The 17462-nt window shown below is 31.0% G+C and overlaps 2 protein-coding genes across 2 annotated transcripts; both read right to left on the minus strand.

Moving 5' to 3' along the window:
• Nucleotides 1-1243: 1243 nt before the first annotated feature.
• On the minus strand, nucleotides 1244-2433 carry LOC130798268 (glycine-rich cell wall structural protein-like). The gene has a single exon (XM_057661191.1). The coding sequence runs from the start codon at nucleotides 2388-2390 to the stop codon at nucleotides 1533-1535; it is 858 nt and encodes a 285-aa protein (XP_057517174.1). The 5' UTR covers nucleotides 2391-2433; the 3' UTR covers nucleotides 1244-1532.
• A 10538-nt stretch (nucleotides 2434-12971) lies between these two features.
• On the minus strand, nucleotides 12972-17223 carry LOC130797987 (probable myosin-binding protein 5). Its single transcript, XM_057660805.1, has 3 exons — nucleotides 16259-17223; nucleotides 14091-14981; nucleotides 12972-13283 (listed from the first exon to the last, which is right to left on the minus strand). Exons 1-3 carry the CDS (start codon nucleotides 16992-16994, stop codon nucleotides 13276-13278), a joined length of 1635 nt encoding a protein of 544 aa, XP_057516788.1. The 5' UTR covers nucleotides 16995-17223; the 3' UTR covers nucleotides 12972-13275.
• Nucleotides 17224-17462: the final 239 nt, after the last annotated feature.

Below are 17462 nucleotides of genomic sequence, written 5' to 3' on the forward strand. Positions count from 1 at the left end.
TTACCCTCTACTATAATGCTTTCTACCCTCCTCACAAGAGCGGTGAAAGTCTTTCTCTGCACATGTCCAAACCATCAACTCAATATTTTGGTTGAGACTTTATATTTAATGCTAAGATTTTGACATTATTTTAGAAGGAAAAATAAACTTGCAAAATCTGCCAATTTTTTTCATCAAGCAATTTCAACCATGAGATTAATAATAGTCTTTTCGTTTTGTAATAAGTATAATTACCTTAATTTGTAAAACAAAGTTGCAAAATTATCTAATGTTACTGTATATTTCTAGTACATTATCAAGCAATTTCAACCATCAAATTAAATAATAGACTCTCTCTTTATTTCTTTTAAGTAATATATATATATATATATATATATATATATATATATATATATATATATATATATATATATATATATATATATATATATATATATATATATATATATATATATATATATAGACAAGTTTGGACATTTTGTATTCAATTTTTAGGTGTTATTCTTATATTTAAATGGATCTTGTTATGAATATCAGATTGTGATGAACTGATGGTATCGTTTGTTTTTGAGAGATATTTTTGTGATTATTAATTTTTTCTATAATTATTTATTTGTAGCAATTTTTTTTTATATTGTAGCTACGGATTTGAAAAATTAAGGTTAGTATTCTTTTTTTACCCAAACAACATGAAAGAAAATCTGTGTGTCCCTTATATATATTGATATCAAACATGTGGATGTGGTAATAATCTTTCAGATCTTTCACTTTAAACAAGCTCTGAGTGGTACAAAATAAAAATTATTATATGTCATATGAGGTCTTCTCATAATTTCACTTACAAAAATCCAAATATTTTTTTAATTTAGACGATAAATACTTAGTTAATCCCTTTTATTATTCTAGGAAAATCCTCTAGATTATATATTTAAATCTAATTTAATTTCTACAAAATTGTGAATTCAAAATCATAAAAAAGTTATTTAAGTAATAAATCAAAGGCTATTAATCTAATTAGCCCTTGTTATATCGACTTTTTTTTCGGAAGAACCTTCTTATATTATCAATTATTATTTCGTTATGCGGTTAATAAAAATAATGAAATCATGCATTAGGATGAGTGTAAGATTTGAACTTTTTTTATGTATTTAGTAGAATGAATAAATCATATATGATTATAACTTATACCGAAACTGATAAGAAAAATAAATGCAAAAACAATGCAATTATATATAAAGCAGTAGTACATTGGTTGATATATTTGATATAAACTCCAAATAATTGCTCAACATGTTCTAAAAGTTAAAAATTAAAGCAAACAATTACAATAGAAAAAGTAGAATGCAACTTATTTCTTTTTTTACGTATAACGAACTAACAATGCATGTGCATGGCTACATGCATACACATGCACATGCATAAATGGCTTAGAATACCTAATTAGCTACTATCATTGATCTAATAATGAAAACATTACGATTTAGTTCTGAACGAATTATCACTTTGTTCGTTTACATGATCAGTGATGTTCCTTAGTAGCCACCACCTCCATATCCTCCTCCTTGGCCTGCACCAGCGCCACCTCCGTAGCCACCACCAGATGCTCCACCAGCACCTCCTCCGTAACCACCACCAGCTCCTCCTCCAGAACCTCCTCCATAGCCACCACCAGCTCCTCCTCCATAGCCACCACCAGCTCCTCCTCCAGAACCACTGCCTGCTCCTCCACCATAACCACCTCCATGTCCTCCACCAGCACCTCCTCCATAGCCTCCTCCAGTACCACTTCCATAACCACCACCAGCACCACCTCCATGGCCATATCCTCCACCAACTCCACTTCCATGTCCTCCTCCGTAGCCGCCACCTGCACCACCTCCTACTCCACCACCAACACCTCCACCTTTCCCTCCTCCATAACCACCACCTGCACCACTTCCATGGCCTCCTCCATAGCCACTTCCAGCACCTCCTCCATAACCACCACCAGCACCTCCTCCTGTACCACTTCCATAACCACCACTAGAACCTCCTCCAACTCCACTTCCGTAACCACCACCAACACCTCCTCCAGATCCACCTCCTCCTCCATGGCTTCCTCCATAGCCACCTCCAGCACCACCACCACCACCACCACCAGCACCGCCACCATAACCACCTTCATGACCTCCTCCTACACCGCCTCCATAACCCCCACCGATGCCACCTCCACCTCCATACCCACCACCTTTACCACCACCTCCTAATGGACCTAAACCCCCTTCTTCACAACCCTCCTTACCCACATTGGTTGTCTCCTCCAATCGCCTTCCCTCCGCTAACCCCACAAACAACACACCAAGTGTCAACACTAAAAAGGACGTTCCTAAAGCTTTCAAAAACCTTCCCATGATTTCAACTCACTCACTCAAACACACTCTTATACTTTTTTGCTTGAATGCATACAAGTCCATGAAGTTCAACCCTATTTATAGAGCAATACGAGTTGGAAAACGACAAAATAATTAACCCTACCTAGCTCAAAGGCTTCAACTTGATACTATTCTATACTAACTTTATATTATTCTAATGACCTATATCAGATATCCATAACTGGAATTGTGTGTGTGCCAAGTAGGCAACGACAATAATATTATTTAAATATATATATTGCTTACTTAACATACTCTAATCTAATTTTATTTTTTATTTTTTAGCTCGTATAAGGTAGGTTACGAGAAAAGAAGGGACTAGAGATAAGGGATCAATTAAACTCGAGACTTGGATCGAAGAAGATGAGGGCTATAGAGGGGCTTGGACAACCAAAATTAAATCTAAACGAACTTTAGCTTGAAAAAATGATACATACTTCAACTAAAACAAGATCTAGTTTTCATTTAACATACTTCAACTAAAATATTTAATGACGATTTTTATTTTAATCCATAATTTTATGATTAAGAATTATTACCTAATAACACCCACTTTCTACCCACTGAGAGCAATTACACTGTTGGCTACTACTCCAGCCCTATACCCTATTACGTACCTAAACTGCAAATGCATGAGACATATCAGGGAAAAGGTTAACGTAACGTCTACTTAGATTTTATGAACAATTTAATAGAAATATTCACACATATACATACAGAAATGGAGGTTCTGATCATATTTAATATATTCGATTGTAAAGTTTGGGGCTTCAATATTAAATTACGTAATACGTATTAAGTGTTTAAATAGACAAATTAATTTTTAGAAAAATATCATAATGTTGTAAAATTGCACATGACATCATTTCAATGAATTTATCAATTTTTGCTCCATCCCTAAATAGTTTATATATTAAGCAATTGATTAATTGGGAAATTTATACACGTAATTGAATCAAAACCGCGATCCAGTTGTCTTAATTGTCGGTTACTGCTATAATACAATAATTTGATATTTGAGAATTGAGATATAATTAGGATATATAATAGAATGTAGTAATATATAGTAATTAGTGTGTCTCATTTTGTGTTATTATCAACTAGATTTCATATTGTGATTTGTGATGTTCTTCATTTAAGGAGATATGTATACAGTTGAATCAAACATGGAATATATAATATATACCATATCTTATATCTTAATTATATTCAGATACAAAATGATTCACATATCTTGATGGATGGAATTAGAAACCAATAGTTTAGAGACAAACTAAGAGTAGCTCTTTTTTTTGGAAAATGCGCGAAAATAAATTAAGGTGGTTTGGACATGTGCAGAGAAAGACCCTTGCCGCCTGTGTGAGGAGAGTAGAAAGCATTATAGTAGATGATAAGAGGAGTCGAGGAAGACACGTGAGAAATTGGGATGAGCAGATAAAAGTTGACTTGCGTGAATTAAACCTCTCTGAGGGCCTGACTAGGGATTGGGGTAGTTGGAGGTGTCATATGCATGTTTTAGATTACTAATGCCCTCGTAAATTATCTCTTTGTATTCTTACCATCCTGATCCTCTCGTTTCTTTTATTATTTTTTTTGTCCCCTTCTTTTTAATTTGTAGGTGGGTCTACTTTTTATTTATAAGTCTTTTATCTTTCACGTGTAGCTACGTTTCCGTATCTTTCTCGAGCCGGGGGACTCCTTTGGCCACGCTCTCCTCTATGGGTTTGAGTTACCGCCGTCTTTCCCTCCCCAGACCCTGTCCATAGTTTTTTCTATGAGAGGGATATACTGGGTTGGATGATGATGATGACGACAAAATGATTCACGTTAATTATGAGAACGAATTGAGTATTGTCACAGTTGAAATGCGTACTATTATGTCCTATGAAGGAATTTAAGTTTGATTATCATTATCATTTCCTTAGTCTTTCTTTTCACTCAGTCTAACTTGTGTAAAAAAAAAAAAAAAAAAAAAAAAAAAACAGATGGTCTTGGCCGAGATCGTCTCAAATTGAGACCAAGAGTGGGCCAGCCCAATTCGTGCGTGTATCAACCTCACATGCTTTCTCTCGTTTTTTCCATTTTCTAGGCATTTTTCAATTTTAATCTTAAAGGTATCAATTTTGACTTTAAAGGTTATCAATTTCGGCTTAAAGTAAACTTTAAACAAATCAATTAGCGTAAAAAATTTCAACTTTGACGTTAAACTTATCAATTTCTACCTAAATATGGTTCTGTTTCACAATTTGAGAACAAAGTTAATAAAATGGTATTATTTTATCATTCTATGGATTAATTTTAAACAACAAATGAATGGTCAATAACACTATCAATAATAGTATTAAAACATTATACAATACAAGTACTTTTATTCAATGCAACATAATGGTTCTAATGGAACATAAGAACTCTTTAATCATAGATCAATAATAGTGATATTACTCTTTCCTCAACACGTTTATATATATATATATATTTGTAAATAGTTCAAATTGAATATGTTAATAGTTAAATTATGACACATAAATTGACAATTGGTGTTTTATGATCTAACTCAATTTCGAACGTATAAGCTTCAATTACCGTTTTCAAAATAAGTATTTCAAAGTCTATAAAGATAGTGTATAGGTTTTAGTTCAAATTGAATATGTTAATAGTTAAATTATGACATATAATTTGACAATGATGTATTATAATCTAACTCAATTTGAACTTCTAATCTTCAATTATTGTTTAAAAAAAAGTATTCAAATTGTATAGATATACTGTATAGCATTTAGTTCAAATTTAATATGTTTATAGTTTTAACACTATTATTGATAGTTTTATTGACCATTCATTTATTGTTTGAAATTCATCCATAGAATGATAGAATAATACCATTTTATATAATTCGTTCTAAAATTGTGAAACAGAACCATATTTAGGTATAAATTGATCAGTTTAACGTCAAAATTGATCAAATATAGGTTCAAATTGAAATTTTTTTTACTTTAATTGTTATGTTTAAGTATTACTTTACGTTGAAATTGATACCTTTAAGGTCAAAATTGATACCTTTAAGGTCAAAATTAATAAATGCTCAGAAAATGAAAAAACAAGGAAAAACGTGTGATGTTGTTACACATGCGAATTGGGTCGGTCCACTCTTGGTCTCAATTTGGACAGTCTCGGCCAAGTTTTGGTGAAAAAACAAATCAACAAAAAGTTTTAGGTTGTGGTTGATCAGGCCCATGTTATGTTATATACCCTAACATGCCTCCTCATATGAAAGACTTTTGGGCTTGAGTACTTGCCTCCTCATACCTGGTGAAAAGTATCTCACTTGAGTTCGAGGGGTGGTTGAGATTCGGACAAGTGATATTTTTGTTACAATGGTTCTGATACTATATCAAGGAACTAACCTAACTAAAAACTTAAGCTTATGGTTAAGGCCTCAAAATATATTATATATTCTAATCCAGTACCGAAAAAAATTTAAATTATAACAAAGTAATTATTGTATGTTATGTATTTCACATATTTAGATTATTTACTTCATATATATATATATATATATATATATATATATATATATATATATATATATATATATATATATATATATATGTTGAATTAAGAACCAATTCCCACAATATTGATGACGACTTTGAGCACCTCATAGCTCATGCCATGCCTTGCACACTTGAGAGTGGTGTGAGGTGTGCCATGGGATATGGAGCGGTAAGGTTTGGTTCACTTAATGAAGTGATTGATGGTGATGATTTGAAGTGTCTTAGTGAAGGCAAGGCACGAGGTTTAGGACCTCTTGAAGGCTGCTCGACCCATCGAGCATGAGTGGCTCGATCGAGCCAAGCAAGAGGAGACAGACAGCAGCTACTGGTCAGTGGCTCGACCAGGCGAGCGAGTAGCAGGTCACTTCGCGCATCAGTTTCTGTTTTGTTCCGATTTTTTGTAGGCTTTAAGCCCTTTAGTCCTAGGTTATTCTAATATGTTTTATGAATATATAAGGAGTCTTAGAATATCATTAGAAAAGAGGAGAGACTAATACAAATGAGGCAATTAGGGTTTACACCATTAGAATTCCTTCATCTTTGTATTAGGTTGTTTGTAAGAGACCACCATTAAAGGTGAGATTTTTGCTTTGTGAGTGTGTTCTCAAAGCTTGTGTGAGGCTTCTCATTGATGTATGTTGATATATTAATGATAGTAAGCATTGTGTGTTTTGCTTCTTCTACTATTGTGCTCTGTTTTTGTAGTTTACTTTGTATTAGTTTGTTTATTGTTTCTTCACCATTGGCATACCCCATTCACAACAATATATTTTCTAAATTCTATATATAGTAGGTATATTTTTGTCCATTGTTTTGATCTCGGGGTAATTGAGCTACAGCCTACTAAGTAGTAGTCACTAGTAGCTATATATAGCAATGGGTGTAATTTTTTGTCAACCATAAAGTTAATTAGCAATTAGCAACTATCCATACATATTAATTTCAGACAACTCATTTTTAATTGTTCAAATCACTAAGTTTATTATATTTTTTTGTCAACTATAAAGTTATAGTAGTATTAGTATTTTGTGAAGAATTGTGAGATTCTAGTTAATTGTTATAATAATAACAATAGTCAATAATAGTTGCTCAATTCGATTATGATGAACCAGTGCAATGCAGCACAAAATATTTAAGAAAAACAAAAAGATATCATATGAATAGATTATACATGGAACTATCTAGTTCTTTAAAAAAATAATCACTTTGTTTCTATGTTTCTAGCTATTTGATGTTACCATAAAAATGTTTATGGGAATTAAAAAAAAGTTAAACTTAGAATATGGTGGAGATACTATTTTATTTAATAATAAAATAATTATTGGAAAAAAATATATAAAATATATATAATCAGTAGAAAAAATATGGGGATCCAAAAATTTAAAAATATTTATATAAATTTAGTGTGAAACATATACATATTAAAAGCATTATAAAAATATTAAAATAAAATTAGTAAAAAATATATGAGGACTATAAGCATTAAAAAAACAAAAATTAAAGTGATTAAGACTAATAATATCCTAAAGTAGTACCTCTTAATATGTTAATCAACTTAGATGGTCATTATAACTCCCTAATGACATTGGAGGTGTTCATAGTAAAAGGTGTTTTTAAAGAAGTCATAGACCATCTTGATATACATGTGATTATGGACTGCTTAAAACATTGATATTCTTTTGGTATGTCATATACCCAACAAAGACTCATTTAATCACCCTGTGCTCTAGCTTGCTCCCATCCTTTTTGGTATGTGATTATGGACTGCTTAAAACATTGATGTTCTTTCAACACTTATTGTCGTCACGGGAAGCAGCAATACCATTTCATTCCCTGGTAATAAGATCAATGATGATTATCCGATTCTGACAGTATAAATTTTCATGAAATGATTTATAAGTATAAATTTTTATGAAATGTAGCATTTCATTCCCAAGGTGATGAAACTTTGATTATGAAAAATTCACAATTTTTAATTATCATTTAAAACCACATTTTAAAATAGTAATGCACAAGAATAAATTTTGTGAAGACTATAATGTGATTGAAGCAGATAAACATGATTATTAATAAGCTTATCAAACAATTTATCTACCAAAATTACTCTAATTTTTCATTATCACTTTCAATTTGATTCCGACAATCAAATAGACTAGATATTACACTTAGTTGTGAGATTATTATATATAAAACTTTGCCTAAATATTACAACAAATTCCTATATAGTTTTCTTCTTTAAACTATATATAGTTTTCTTCTTTAAACTAACAAAAGATCACTTAAAGTTTTAAGAGACATTACCAAAAGATCACTTTAATTAATAACGGAAAAGTCATTACGCGGATACAGATTAGCAATTCATAATTACTTCTTTGGTTTCATAATATTGGTTTTATTTGACCTTTTCACATAATTTTTAAATATAATTTAAGTCTGAATTACTATTTATAAGAATATCATTATTATTTCATACTTATTGTATTCCGCCCACAGAAAACTATGAGTAGAGTTTGGGAGGGAAAGAAGGCAACAACTCATATCCATAAAGAAGAGCACGGCTAAAGAGTCCCTCAACTCGAGAAAGATAAATTCCCTCCGATTCAAATTTAGAATAATCGTCTCATTTAATTTTTTAACACTATTTGTCGATCACTCTTAATTTTTATTTTATTCTTAATTTCAATATCAAAACACAATCAAATAATATCTTATTATATTTGTCTCAATATACTAAATTAAAATTTTATACATCGTTATGAATTTAATAAATTCTGATATCAATATAATATAATTAGACGACCATATGAAATGAAGAGAATAAAAACAAATAAAAATAAACTCAAAACCAGTGACAGATTTTGTGGGAAGAAAGATCTCAACTACCCCAACACTAAAATTTCAAACTTAGAATACTTTATGAATTCTGAGGAATCAACCTAACCTAATCTTTTTACCCTTAATGTCTCATTAAAATTGTAACCAATTGGGAATGACACGCAATACAATTAGCTGTAATTAGTATTATTATTTTTAATAATTAAGTAATATAATCGTACATACTAATAAAAATGTTAAAAAATGACAAATATCACTTTAGAGATCATTGACAAATAAAATTATTTTAGTGAATAAATTGATTTCATGATAATATTAACAAATTAGAGCTAAATTAGGTAAAGTATTTATACTCCTGTAATTTATTATAGCAATTATTATATATATCTAACCTAAAATTTGATATTATTTGATTGAATGAGAAAGTGATGTATTTAATAAAAATAAAAATAAAACTAATATTTAATTTGATTTTGCTTTATAAAAGTCATATATTCGATAAATTTAATCACGATAATATATACTTGCATTATTCTTTAAGTCATATTTTTATAATTTTATACTCATAAATTTGTGCATTACACGAGTTTCTATGCTAGTAGAATATAATACAATTAAGTAAGTTAATACTCTACTTAGTAGTGCTCTAAATATGGTTACCATATTAGTCAATTTTGTCGGATTTATGATTAATTGAATATATAGTCTTATTAATCATGGTAAGTATCTAAAAAGTAAAAAATTAACCCTAGCTATTAGCATTAATTACCATGGTAAAGTCTTTGCTGATTTTAGGGTGGTAAATTATTAATTTCTTACTTCAACTTGTGTTTCATCTCCATCCATTGATTTGACCTAATGCTTGGATTTCCAATAAATTAGGGTATTGTAGTTAAACTTGGTTGACTTGTATTAGTAGTAAATGGTAATTTAGCATGTGCTAATGACATTGTAGACATTGTAGACCTTTATAGGGGTAGTTTCTAGCTAATAATTCTATATTATAACTCTTAAATGGGTTGAGTTGATCATAAATGTGGGTTTCAGTTTTGGAAGTTGATATTGCAACTTCTAGTGTTGAATTATTTGGTGGTATTAGACATCATTAACAAGCACATTGTATTGTTTTGCTTGTGCCGGATCTACAAATTTATTACAATTTAAAATGTGGTTAATACCTAAAAATTATATATATTTTTATGTTGGAATTTAGAACATAAACATCAACGTTGTAACGTTGTAGTTAATAATTAAATTACTTCACGCAAAGAAAAGAACTCAAACACAAGAAAAAAATTATCAAGTAATTAACTCAACTAATAAAAACTTAAACTGATGTTAAAAATATGAATGCAACAAATGTCTTCTTTATATACATGGTGCTAAATATTCTATTTGAAATGAAAGGTGGATGATATTTGAATCCATGAGACTTTGTCACGTTGACTTTAATACCGTGTTAAAAAATCAACTCAACCAAAAATTAAAATTATTGACTGAGGTCCTAGAATATGATATCGGAGCCCGATTTGTCATTGAGCCTAACTTTTATATGGGCATTGAAACAAATCCCTGGTTAAAAAAAATTGACTTAAGTAAATCAGATAACCTTTGTAGGGTTTAAAACAGACCTGTTATAACATGTTTAAATTATATACCAATTGATTTATCATAAATTTCTTATCTTTTTTATTCAATGTAATAGTATGTATTATAACCTATTAAAGTTGGTATTATGACATGGTTAAATTATATACCAATTGAGCCTATTTGGAGTTGGTGTTATAACCTATTAAAGTTGGTATTATAACCTATTAAAGTTGGTATTTAAAGTTGGTGCTATAACCTATTAAAGTTGGTATCATAACCTGTTTGGAGATCAACTTAGATACCAACTTTAATAGGTTATAATACCAACTCTAACAGGTTATAATACCAACTTCAATAGATTATAAAACCAACTCCAAATAGAATTACATAGCGCGCGTTTTTCTAATAGTTGTTTTTCTAACTAATAATGAGCCGGTCCATTTGAGGCGTGTCTCTTATAAAGACGATGTCAAGTAAAAATTTGTGATTAATAATGGTAAAATTTGCTACCTCTTGCAAGAGTGTTTGAAAATAAATTTTAGAAAATGAATGCGTTTCAAAAATGTTTTTCCCCGGTTTATTTAAATTAAATTGTACTTAATGTATAAAATCTAATATGGACTTCTTAGTTATAATTAAATCAAACTAATTGAACATATCATGCGGTCAAAGTAAAAAATAAATAAATAAATAAAGTGAAATGTAGAGAACAACGGGTTAGTGTTAGTACGTAGTTAAGTGTTTTGTGATTCTATTACATTATATAATATATTATGGGGTTTTAACCATTAGTTTAAACTTTTAATATGACAAATAATAAAGATTTAAACTCATAATTTCTTGTAACACTTGCTTCTAATATCATGTTAAATAAATATGTTATATATTCTAACAAATTCTTTAATCTATATTGATAAAAAAAAAAATTTAAGCTTCTTACGTACAGTAAATAAAAATCAAAAAATAATTAGGGGGTCAATGTTTGAATAAATAGATATTGTTTGTCCAAATTAAACTAATATAAGTGGAAACTAGTATTACAAAATTTAACTCCTTGATAGTGATGAGAGGCCAATTGGAACAAAATGTCTTTAATTTTATTTGGTGGAAGATGTAATGGTTCAACAATAATATTATTATTATTATTATTATTATCAGATTTATTTTGATGACTTCCTAGTCAATTTCTTATTACCTTATGATATAAGAGTTAGAAATTCTATTAATAGAAATAAATTACCCATTAAAGAGCACTGTATAATTTAGGTAAATTTCTAATTTTTTTCATTATGTTTCTTCCTAAAGAAAATAAGTTTAATTGAGTATTTTTGACTAATAACTTGTATAAGCTGATTTTTCACTTGATTAATTCTTTATTTTATTGTTGGATGAGATATTTGAAAAGAAAGAGTGGAAAATCTATATAATACTCTACTATATTTTAAAGGAGTTAATCTTGATGACACATGTTATAACCATGTTTATTTTTTTAACATAAGGATAAAAAATAAATATTCAACAAAATCAACAAATATTTATCTCTATTAATATTAAGCAATATATTCTGTGTTACACTTTATCAATGGTGTCCATAAATTTTTGAGATGCTAAATGATACCCGCATGCCGCATTATTCAACTTTTTTAATTGTGATCTTATTGCTTTTTTTGGTTAAAAAATTATTAAGTATTTTCATTTTTCCTTTTTTTAGAACATAAAAAAGAATGAAAAAGAACTCATTCCACCATCTCCTTCCACCCCTTCCTACCACTAACCGCCCTTTTCCACCTCAGTCATGCCACTGTCCGGCAATCAAACCACCACAGTTGTCCAGAGCAACCACCACTCCAACCTTTGTTGATCACATAATTAGTTCTTCATTGAGTTCTGACTTTTTGGAACTAAAATCATGAATCCTATTTCCTCATTTCTTTCTTAAGATTCATTCCATATTTTTCATATGCATAGACTTTCAATAGGAAAATTTTTCAAACTTTAATAAAACAAGCTTCTGAAAAGTCGTGATAAATTGTAATAATATAAGAAAATCCATTTAAAATAATTAGAATTTCAGATCATCAAATAAAAATTTTCTAGTCAACATTCCACACGATTAACTCATACACACAAAATGTTCTCAAAAGTTAACAATACAAGTTGTTAAAGCAAACACATGTACGCAACAACATTATTTTTTAAAAGCTTGATTCTCCGATGATGAGAAGGTGACCGAATAAAAGCAAATGTTAAAGTTGTCAAAGAGAGGGAAGAAGGTCAGGGCCGTGCTAAGAACAAAAGAAAGAACAACAGATTCAAAATTATTACATGGACTAAAAATCAACCTTCTACCTCTTAATCAACACAACCTAGTCATATATCGCAACAATGGTGGGCCCGGCCTACCACCATTGTGTAAGGAAAAACCAATCTGACCCTTAACAATAAGCATTACCAATAATTTCACATAAATAAATAATGCATATAATTTAAAATTTTATTTTTCCTTAAGTTAATTATAATCCAAAACTGTAACAGAATAAAGTTTTACATCTTGGAAAAAGATACATTATGTCATCATGTTTTGTATAATTACATTTTAGCTTAGTCTTAATTAACTTGATTAGATGTTCTCATATTTCATTGTTAAGAAAGAGTCACAAAGTAGCACCAAGTCCAAACAGATCAGGATGAAATACAGATAATTGGCTGTAATGGGATGGGACCCATGTACCAGGATTTTTGCATATTCTCACATTTGCTTTGCTTTGTTCAATATTTTCCTCTTTATGTGTTTGGAGAACTTGTTTTAAAAAAGTACCTTCCTCTTCAAGTGCCCTCATCTTCTCCCCTAGTTCTTTAATATATCCTTTCCTGATGTCTATATCTTAGTTACCTTACAATAAAAATCAAATATCAAAAATCAAATTAAAAAACTTAGATTTTCTTTGGAAAAATTACTAGCAATAATACAATTTTCTGCTTATTTTCCTACAATAATATCAACTTTTGATTAACGATGAATAATATCATCTTAGGAGTGTTTCCCTAGAAAATCCCTAACTTGTTAAAAATCAAACTATAGGAGATCATAAGACAAAAAATATTGGTAAATTAGTCAATAAACTAAAGTTGATATTATTCTTGGAAAAAACCCCCTAAATTGGCGTTATTCCTAATTAATTAAAAGTTGGTATTATTGTAGGGAAATCAGCGAAAAATTTATTCATGGTAATTTTTCATTTTTCTTTTGGGAAAATTCTTTGTAAAAATTTTTTTTTTTTTTTTGGTTAATAAGCTAGTTTATAAGTCAGTTGGTAATAGTGATGCTAATAGGGTTGTCTCGTTCATTATTGAGTTCGTAGAGCGAAAAATAAAAAAAAAAAAAACCCTTTAAATTTAAAGCGTAATAAAATAATCTAGTATTATACTCGTTTTGTTTTGTGTTGATATTTTAACTATTTTATAAAAAAAAGTCCTAATAACTCATGTTACTTAGCGAAACATATAAATTATACCTAAAGTTAATTCAAGTTAATATCAATCTTTTATATGAAAAGTATGTTTTGAACCCTAAAAAATTTAAGACCCTGAGCAATATACCGCTTTGCTCTTGCTAATCGATGGCCATGGCCAATAAGCAGGTGGGGGAGCAAAAGCTCACAACAAAATTTATGGCAGGGAAATGGGAATCATCAAGTACCTATAATTTCTTCATTACCAATTGAAGTATGGACATCCATGTCATGATCACCTTCACTATGATGTTCATCATGATGATTATGATTACCATTCTTTGGATCAGCATTTTCAAAATCCTGATATGAAAACCCCCCAAGATAATATTCATCCTTTTGATAATTAAGTCCATTATGTTCACCTTCACCAAAAGATGATCCACTACCACTCTTATCAGAAATATGATCATTCACATCCATTTCAGTATCAGTAGCAACAATACTAAACAATGGACTTCCATGTTCAGTAATCGATGAGAACGACTGAGATCGTTCCAACCCATCACCTCGACTAACATGAGGAAGTCCAAATCTATCGCGATAAAGCTCTAATTCATTTTCTAGTTCTCTAATTTCATCCTCTTTTTTATTCACAAACTCCTTCAACATTTGAATATCTTCTTTATCATACTCTGCTTGTTCTTCCATCATTCTTTGATATTGTAAGGCTTCCATTTGGACTGACGCTTTTTCGGCTTGTAGTCTTGTGATCATAGCCATCGCGTTGTTTGCTGCTACTGCTGCTGCACTTCTTTCTTCGTCTAACTCCATGTAAAGTGCTATAAGTGACTTTCTGTCTGACCGCACTTGTTTCTTTAGACGGGTCAGGATGATTTCTGTGTCTGTTTCGTTACCTGTGATTGTCTCGACAGGGTCTGAACCGAGTTCTACTTTTTCGATGAGTGATTTTCTAGGCATTCTGTTCGCGTACCTTGGACTTGAAGCTGCTGAATCGCTTATGCCGAAGAATCTGTTACCCCTTGAAAAGGAAAGTGTTCTACCAAAATCTTCTATTATTGATTCATCAGTTTCTGTTGGCCTTGGTGTTGTTATTGCTCTGCTTTCTTCCTTGCTTGCTGCAATCAAATAATTCATGTCAAAAGTTCAATCATCATCTCTTTACCTAGGTGGATTTGAGATATCAGATGCGTTCTTGTAAAAACAAAGAGGTTGTTTCTGATTGACTATAATCGTAGAATCATTGGGTATACGCAGCCTTAGTTACTCTTGTTAGTAAGAACAAGAGTTATTTCTAATTGACCCTTGGTGGAGTATATAACATATCTTGGAGCCTTAATAGTCAGCTTAAGCTTTTAGTTGAATTGGTTCTTTGACATGGTATCGGAAGCGAGCGTGACAAGCGGTTACGGGTTCGAATCTCAACCATCCCTCATTTAAAAGTGGAATATTAAGCGTCAGATTTGAGGAGAGACTGTGCTGCATCTACACTTCTAGCCCAAAGGCTCTCGTGATGGTCATGGGGCGGGTCTGGCCAGACCTGGACCCGGACCCTTTTAATTTTATGGATCCAGACCCAGATCCGGACCCTAAGAGTCCAAAATTTTCAGACCCAAACCCAGACCCTACGGATCTGACGGGTCTAGGAATCTTAATGGGTCTTATACAAAGCCTTTGATTTGTCAAAATTGAACCTTTTGCGAGTCTTTTTGTATTTTTGTAAGCAACTTATTATCGTATTACAAACACTTGTTCGAGTCCATAGAATTCAAATACAAAATAATTACTAAAACGTAAAAACACTTGTCTAAATACATAATTAAAAATTAAATATAAAAGACTAAATGAGATACATAGTTTATATTCCATAACATTACAAAATAATTTCTGGATTGAGATTAATGAGAAGGCAAATTAGGCAATCAATATTCAAGGCATTATATATTAATAATAAAAAAATTAATATTAGAATTTAGAAATCAGAAATTCATAATATAAAATTTAAAAGTTTGGGGTCCGGGTCTTCACCTTATGACCCAGACCCGGATCCGTCAAATATTTTTTGGATCCAGATCCGACCCGGATCCGATGGGTCTCAAAAATTAAGACCCAGACCCTTAAAAAAGGGGCAGGTCCGGAGCGGGTCCAACAGGGTCCTGAGCCCATGACCATCCCAACTCTCGTGTACGGGGGCCTGTTAGAATATATAATATATCTTGGAACCTTAACCATCAGCTTAAGTTTTTTGTTGAATTGGTTCCTTAACAAACATCATTTGTAGCTTCACATGAATAAAAAGCGCACATGAAACGAAAGAAAAATAAACCTTTGGCCCGTCGAAATACGAGAACTTACATGTTAACATTGTTAGACAAAATCAAAACATTAAACATACCAAATGGAGTAGCAACACTTAATGAATCCTCCTCTTCAAGGGTGGTAGTTTCAGACAACTTAATCTCTTGACATCGTATATTCGACAACTCTAACGTCATTCGAGCATCTTCACCCCTCCACGAACCAAAAGGACCGCGAGGCGAAGGAGCCGGAGCCTGCTGTAAAAGCCAATTAGGATTTCCATTACCAACCTCTTCATAACTACTAGGCTTAACCTTCATAGGTTCCCCACAACATGAGCAATAAGTCAATTTCTCATTCCCATTCCCATTCCCATTCCCTGAATTACTCCAAAGAGGCCTTAACTGAAGCCTTGCCTTCATTTCATGATTAACCATTCCTTCAAGATCCTTACTTCTAACCCCATTAAAAGATTTATCAGTAGCAAAAGAAAGAAGACAACCTTCACACATTGTTCTAATATCAGAAAGGTTTCTATGAACATGACAAAATGCAAGGGAGGATAAATCCTTCTTATGACCATCACAAATGGTTTCATTGTAACAAAAGCGCGTTCTATGTCGTGTTAAAACATGATCGATTCGTGTACATAACACACAAGGGGATTGTAGATCAAAGAAATCTGCAAATTCACTTGATATAAATGCAAGGAATCCATCAAGGAAGAGTAAGCCTATAAGGGTCCATTCTAGGATTGCATAGATTACAAAATGTGGAACACTTCCCAACTCTTGTTCTACATAATGCCTTATTGATCTTCCTGAAGATGACATCCTCTTCCTGGCATAGGAGAATCAAGATCACTAACTATTTTTCCTTTTTTAATCATAAATTTTTATGCAAATATTATGTAAATAAAATGATTTTAAAACTTTTTTGATGTAAAAATGGTCCTAAAACTTGGATTATGATATGGGTGTAAAAGAAATGGCTTAAAATTGTGATCTTTTTCTTATTTTTTGGGATTGAAGGGAAGAACTTTTTTTTTTTGTTTGTTTTTGTTTTCTGGGATGAGATTTTTTCTGGATGGTGGATGATTTGTTATTGTTAATGTTTTTTTTTGGGTGGTGAAGTTGAAGTTTACTATAAATAGAGGGACTCTTTGAGTTTTGGTAATTAAATTTAGTTTGCTTCATATCCTCACTTTTACAATGTATTGTTTTATAATTAGGACATGATGTTCAAATTCCAGCCTCTCCTTGTTTCAAAGTAAGATATATATAATGACAATGGAAGAGAAA

The sequence above is a fragment of the Amaranthus tricolor genome, chromosome 13 (assembly GCF_026212465.1).
Source record: "Amaranthus tricolor cultivar Red isolate AtriRed21 chromosome 13, ASM2621246v1, whole genome shotgun sequence".
Classification (NCBI taxonomy): domain Eukaryota; kingdom Viridiplantae; phylum Streptophyta; class Magnoliopsida; order Caryophyllales; family Amaranthaceae; genus Amaranthus; species Amaranthus tricolor.

Coding starts and splice junctions, on each gene's coding strand:
- LOC130798268 (XM_057661191.1), bottom strand. CDS start 2,390: ATGGGAAGGTTTTTGAAAGCTTTAGGAACGTCCTTTTTAGTGTTGACA.
- LOC130797987 (XM_057660805.1), bottom strand. CDS start 16,994: ATGTCATCTTCAGGAAGATCAATAAGGCATTATGTAGAACAAGAGTTG. Junction 14,982..16,258: donor AAGTGTTGCTACTCCATTTG/GTATGTTTAATG, acceptor ATTTGATTGCAG/CAAGCAAGGAAGAAAGCAGA.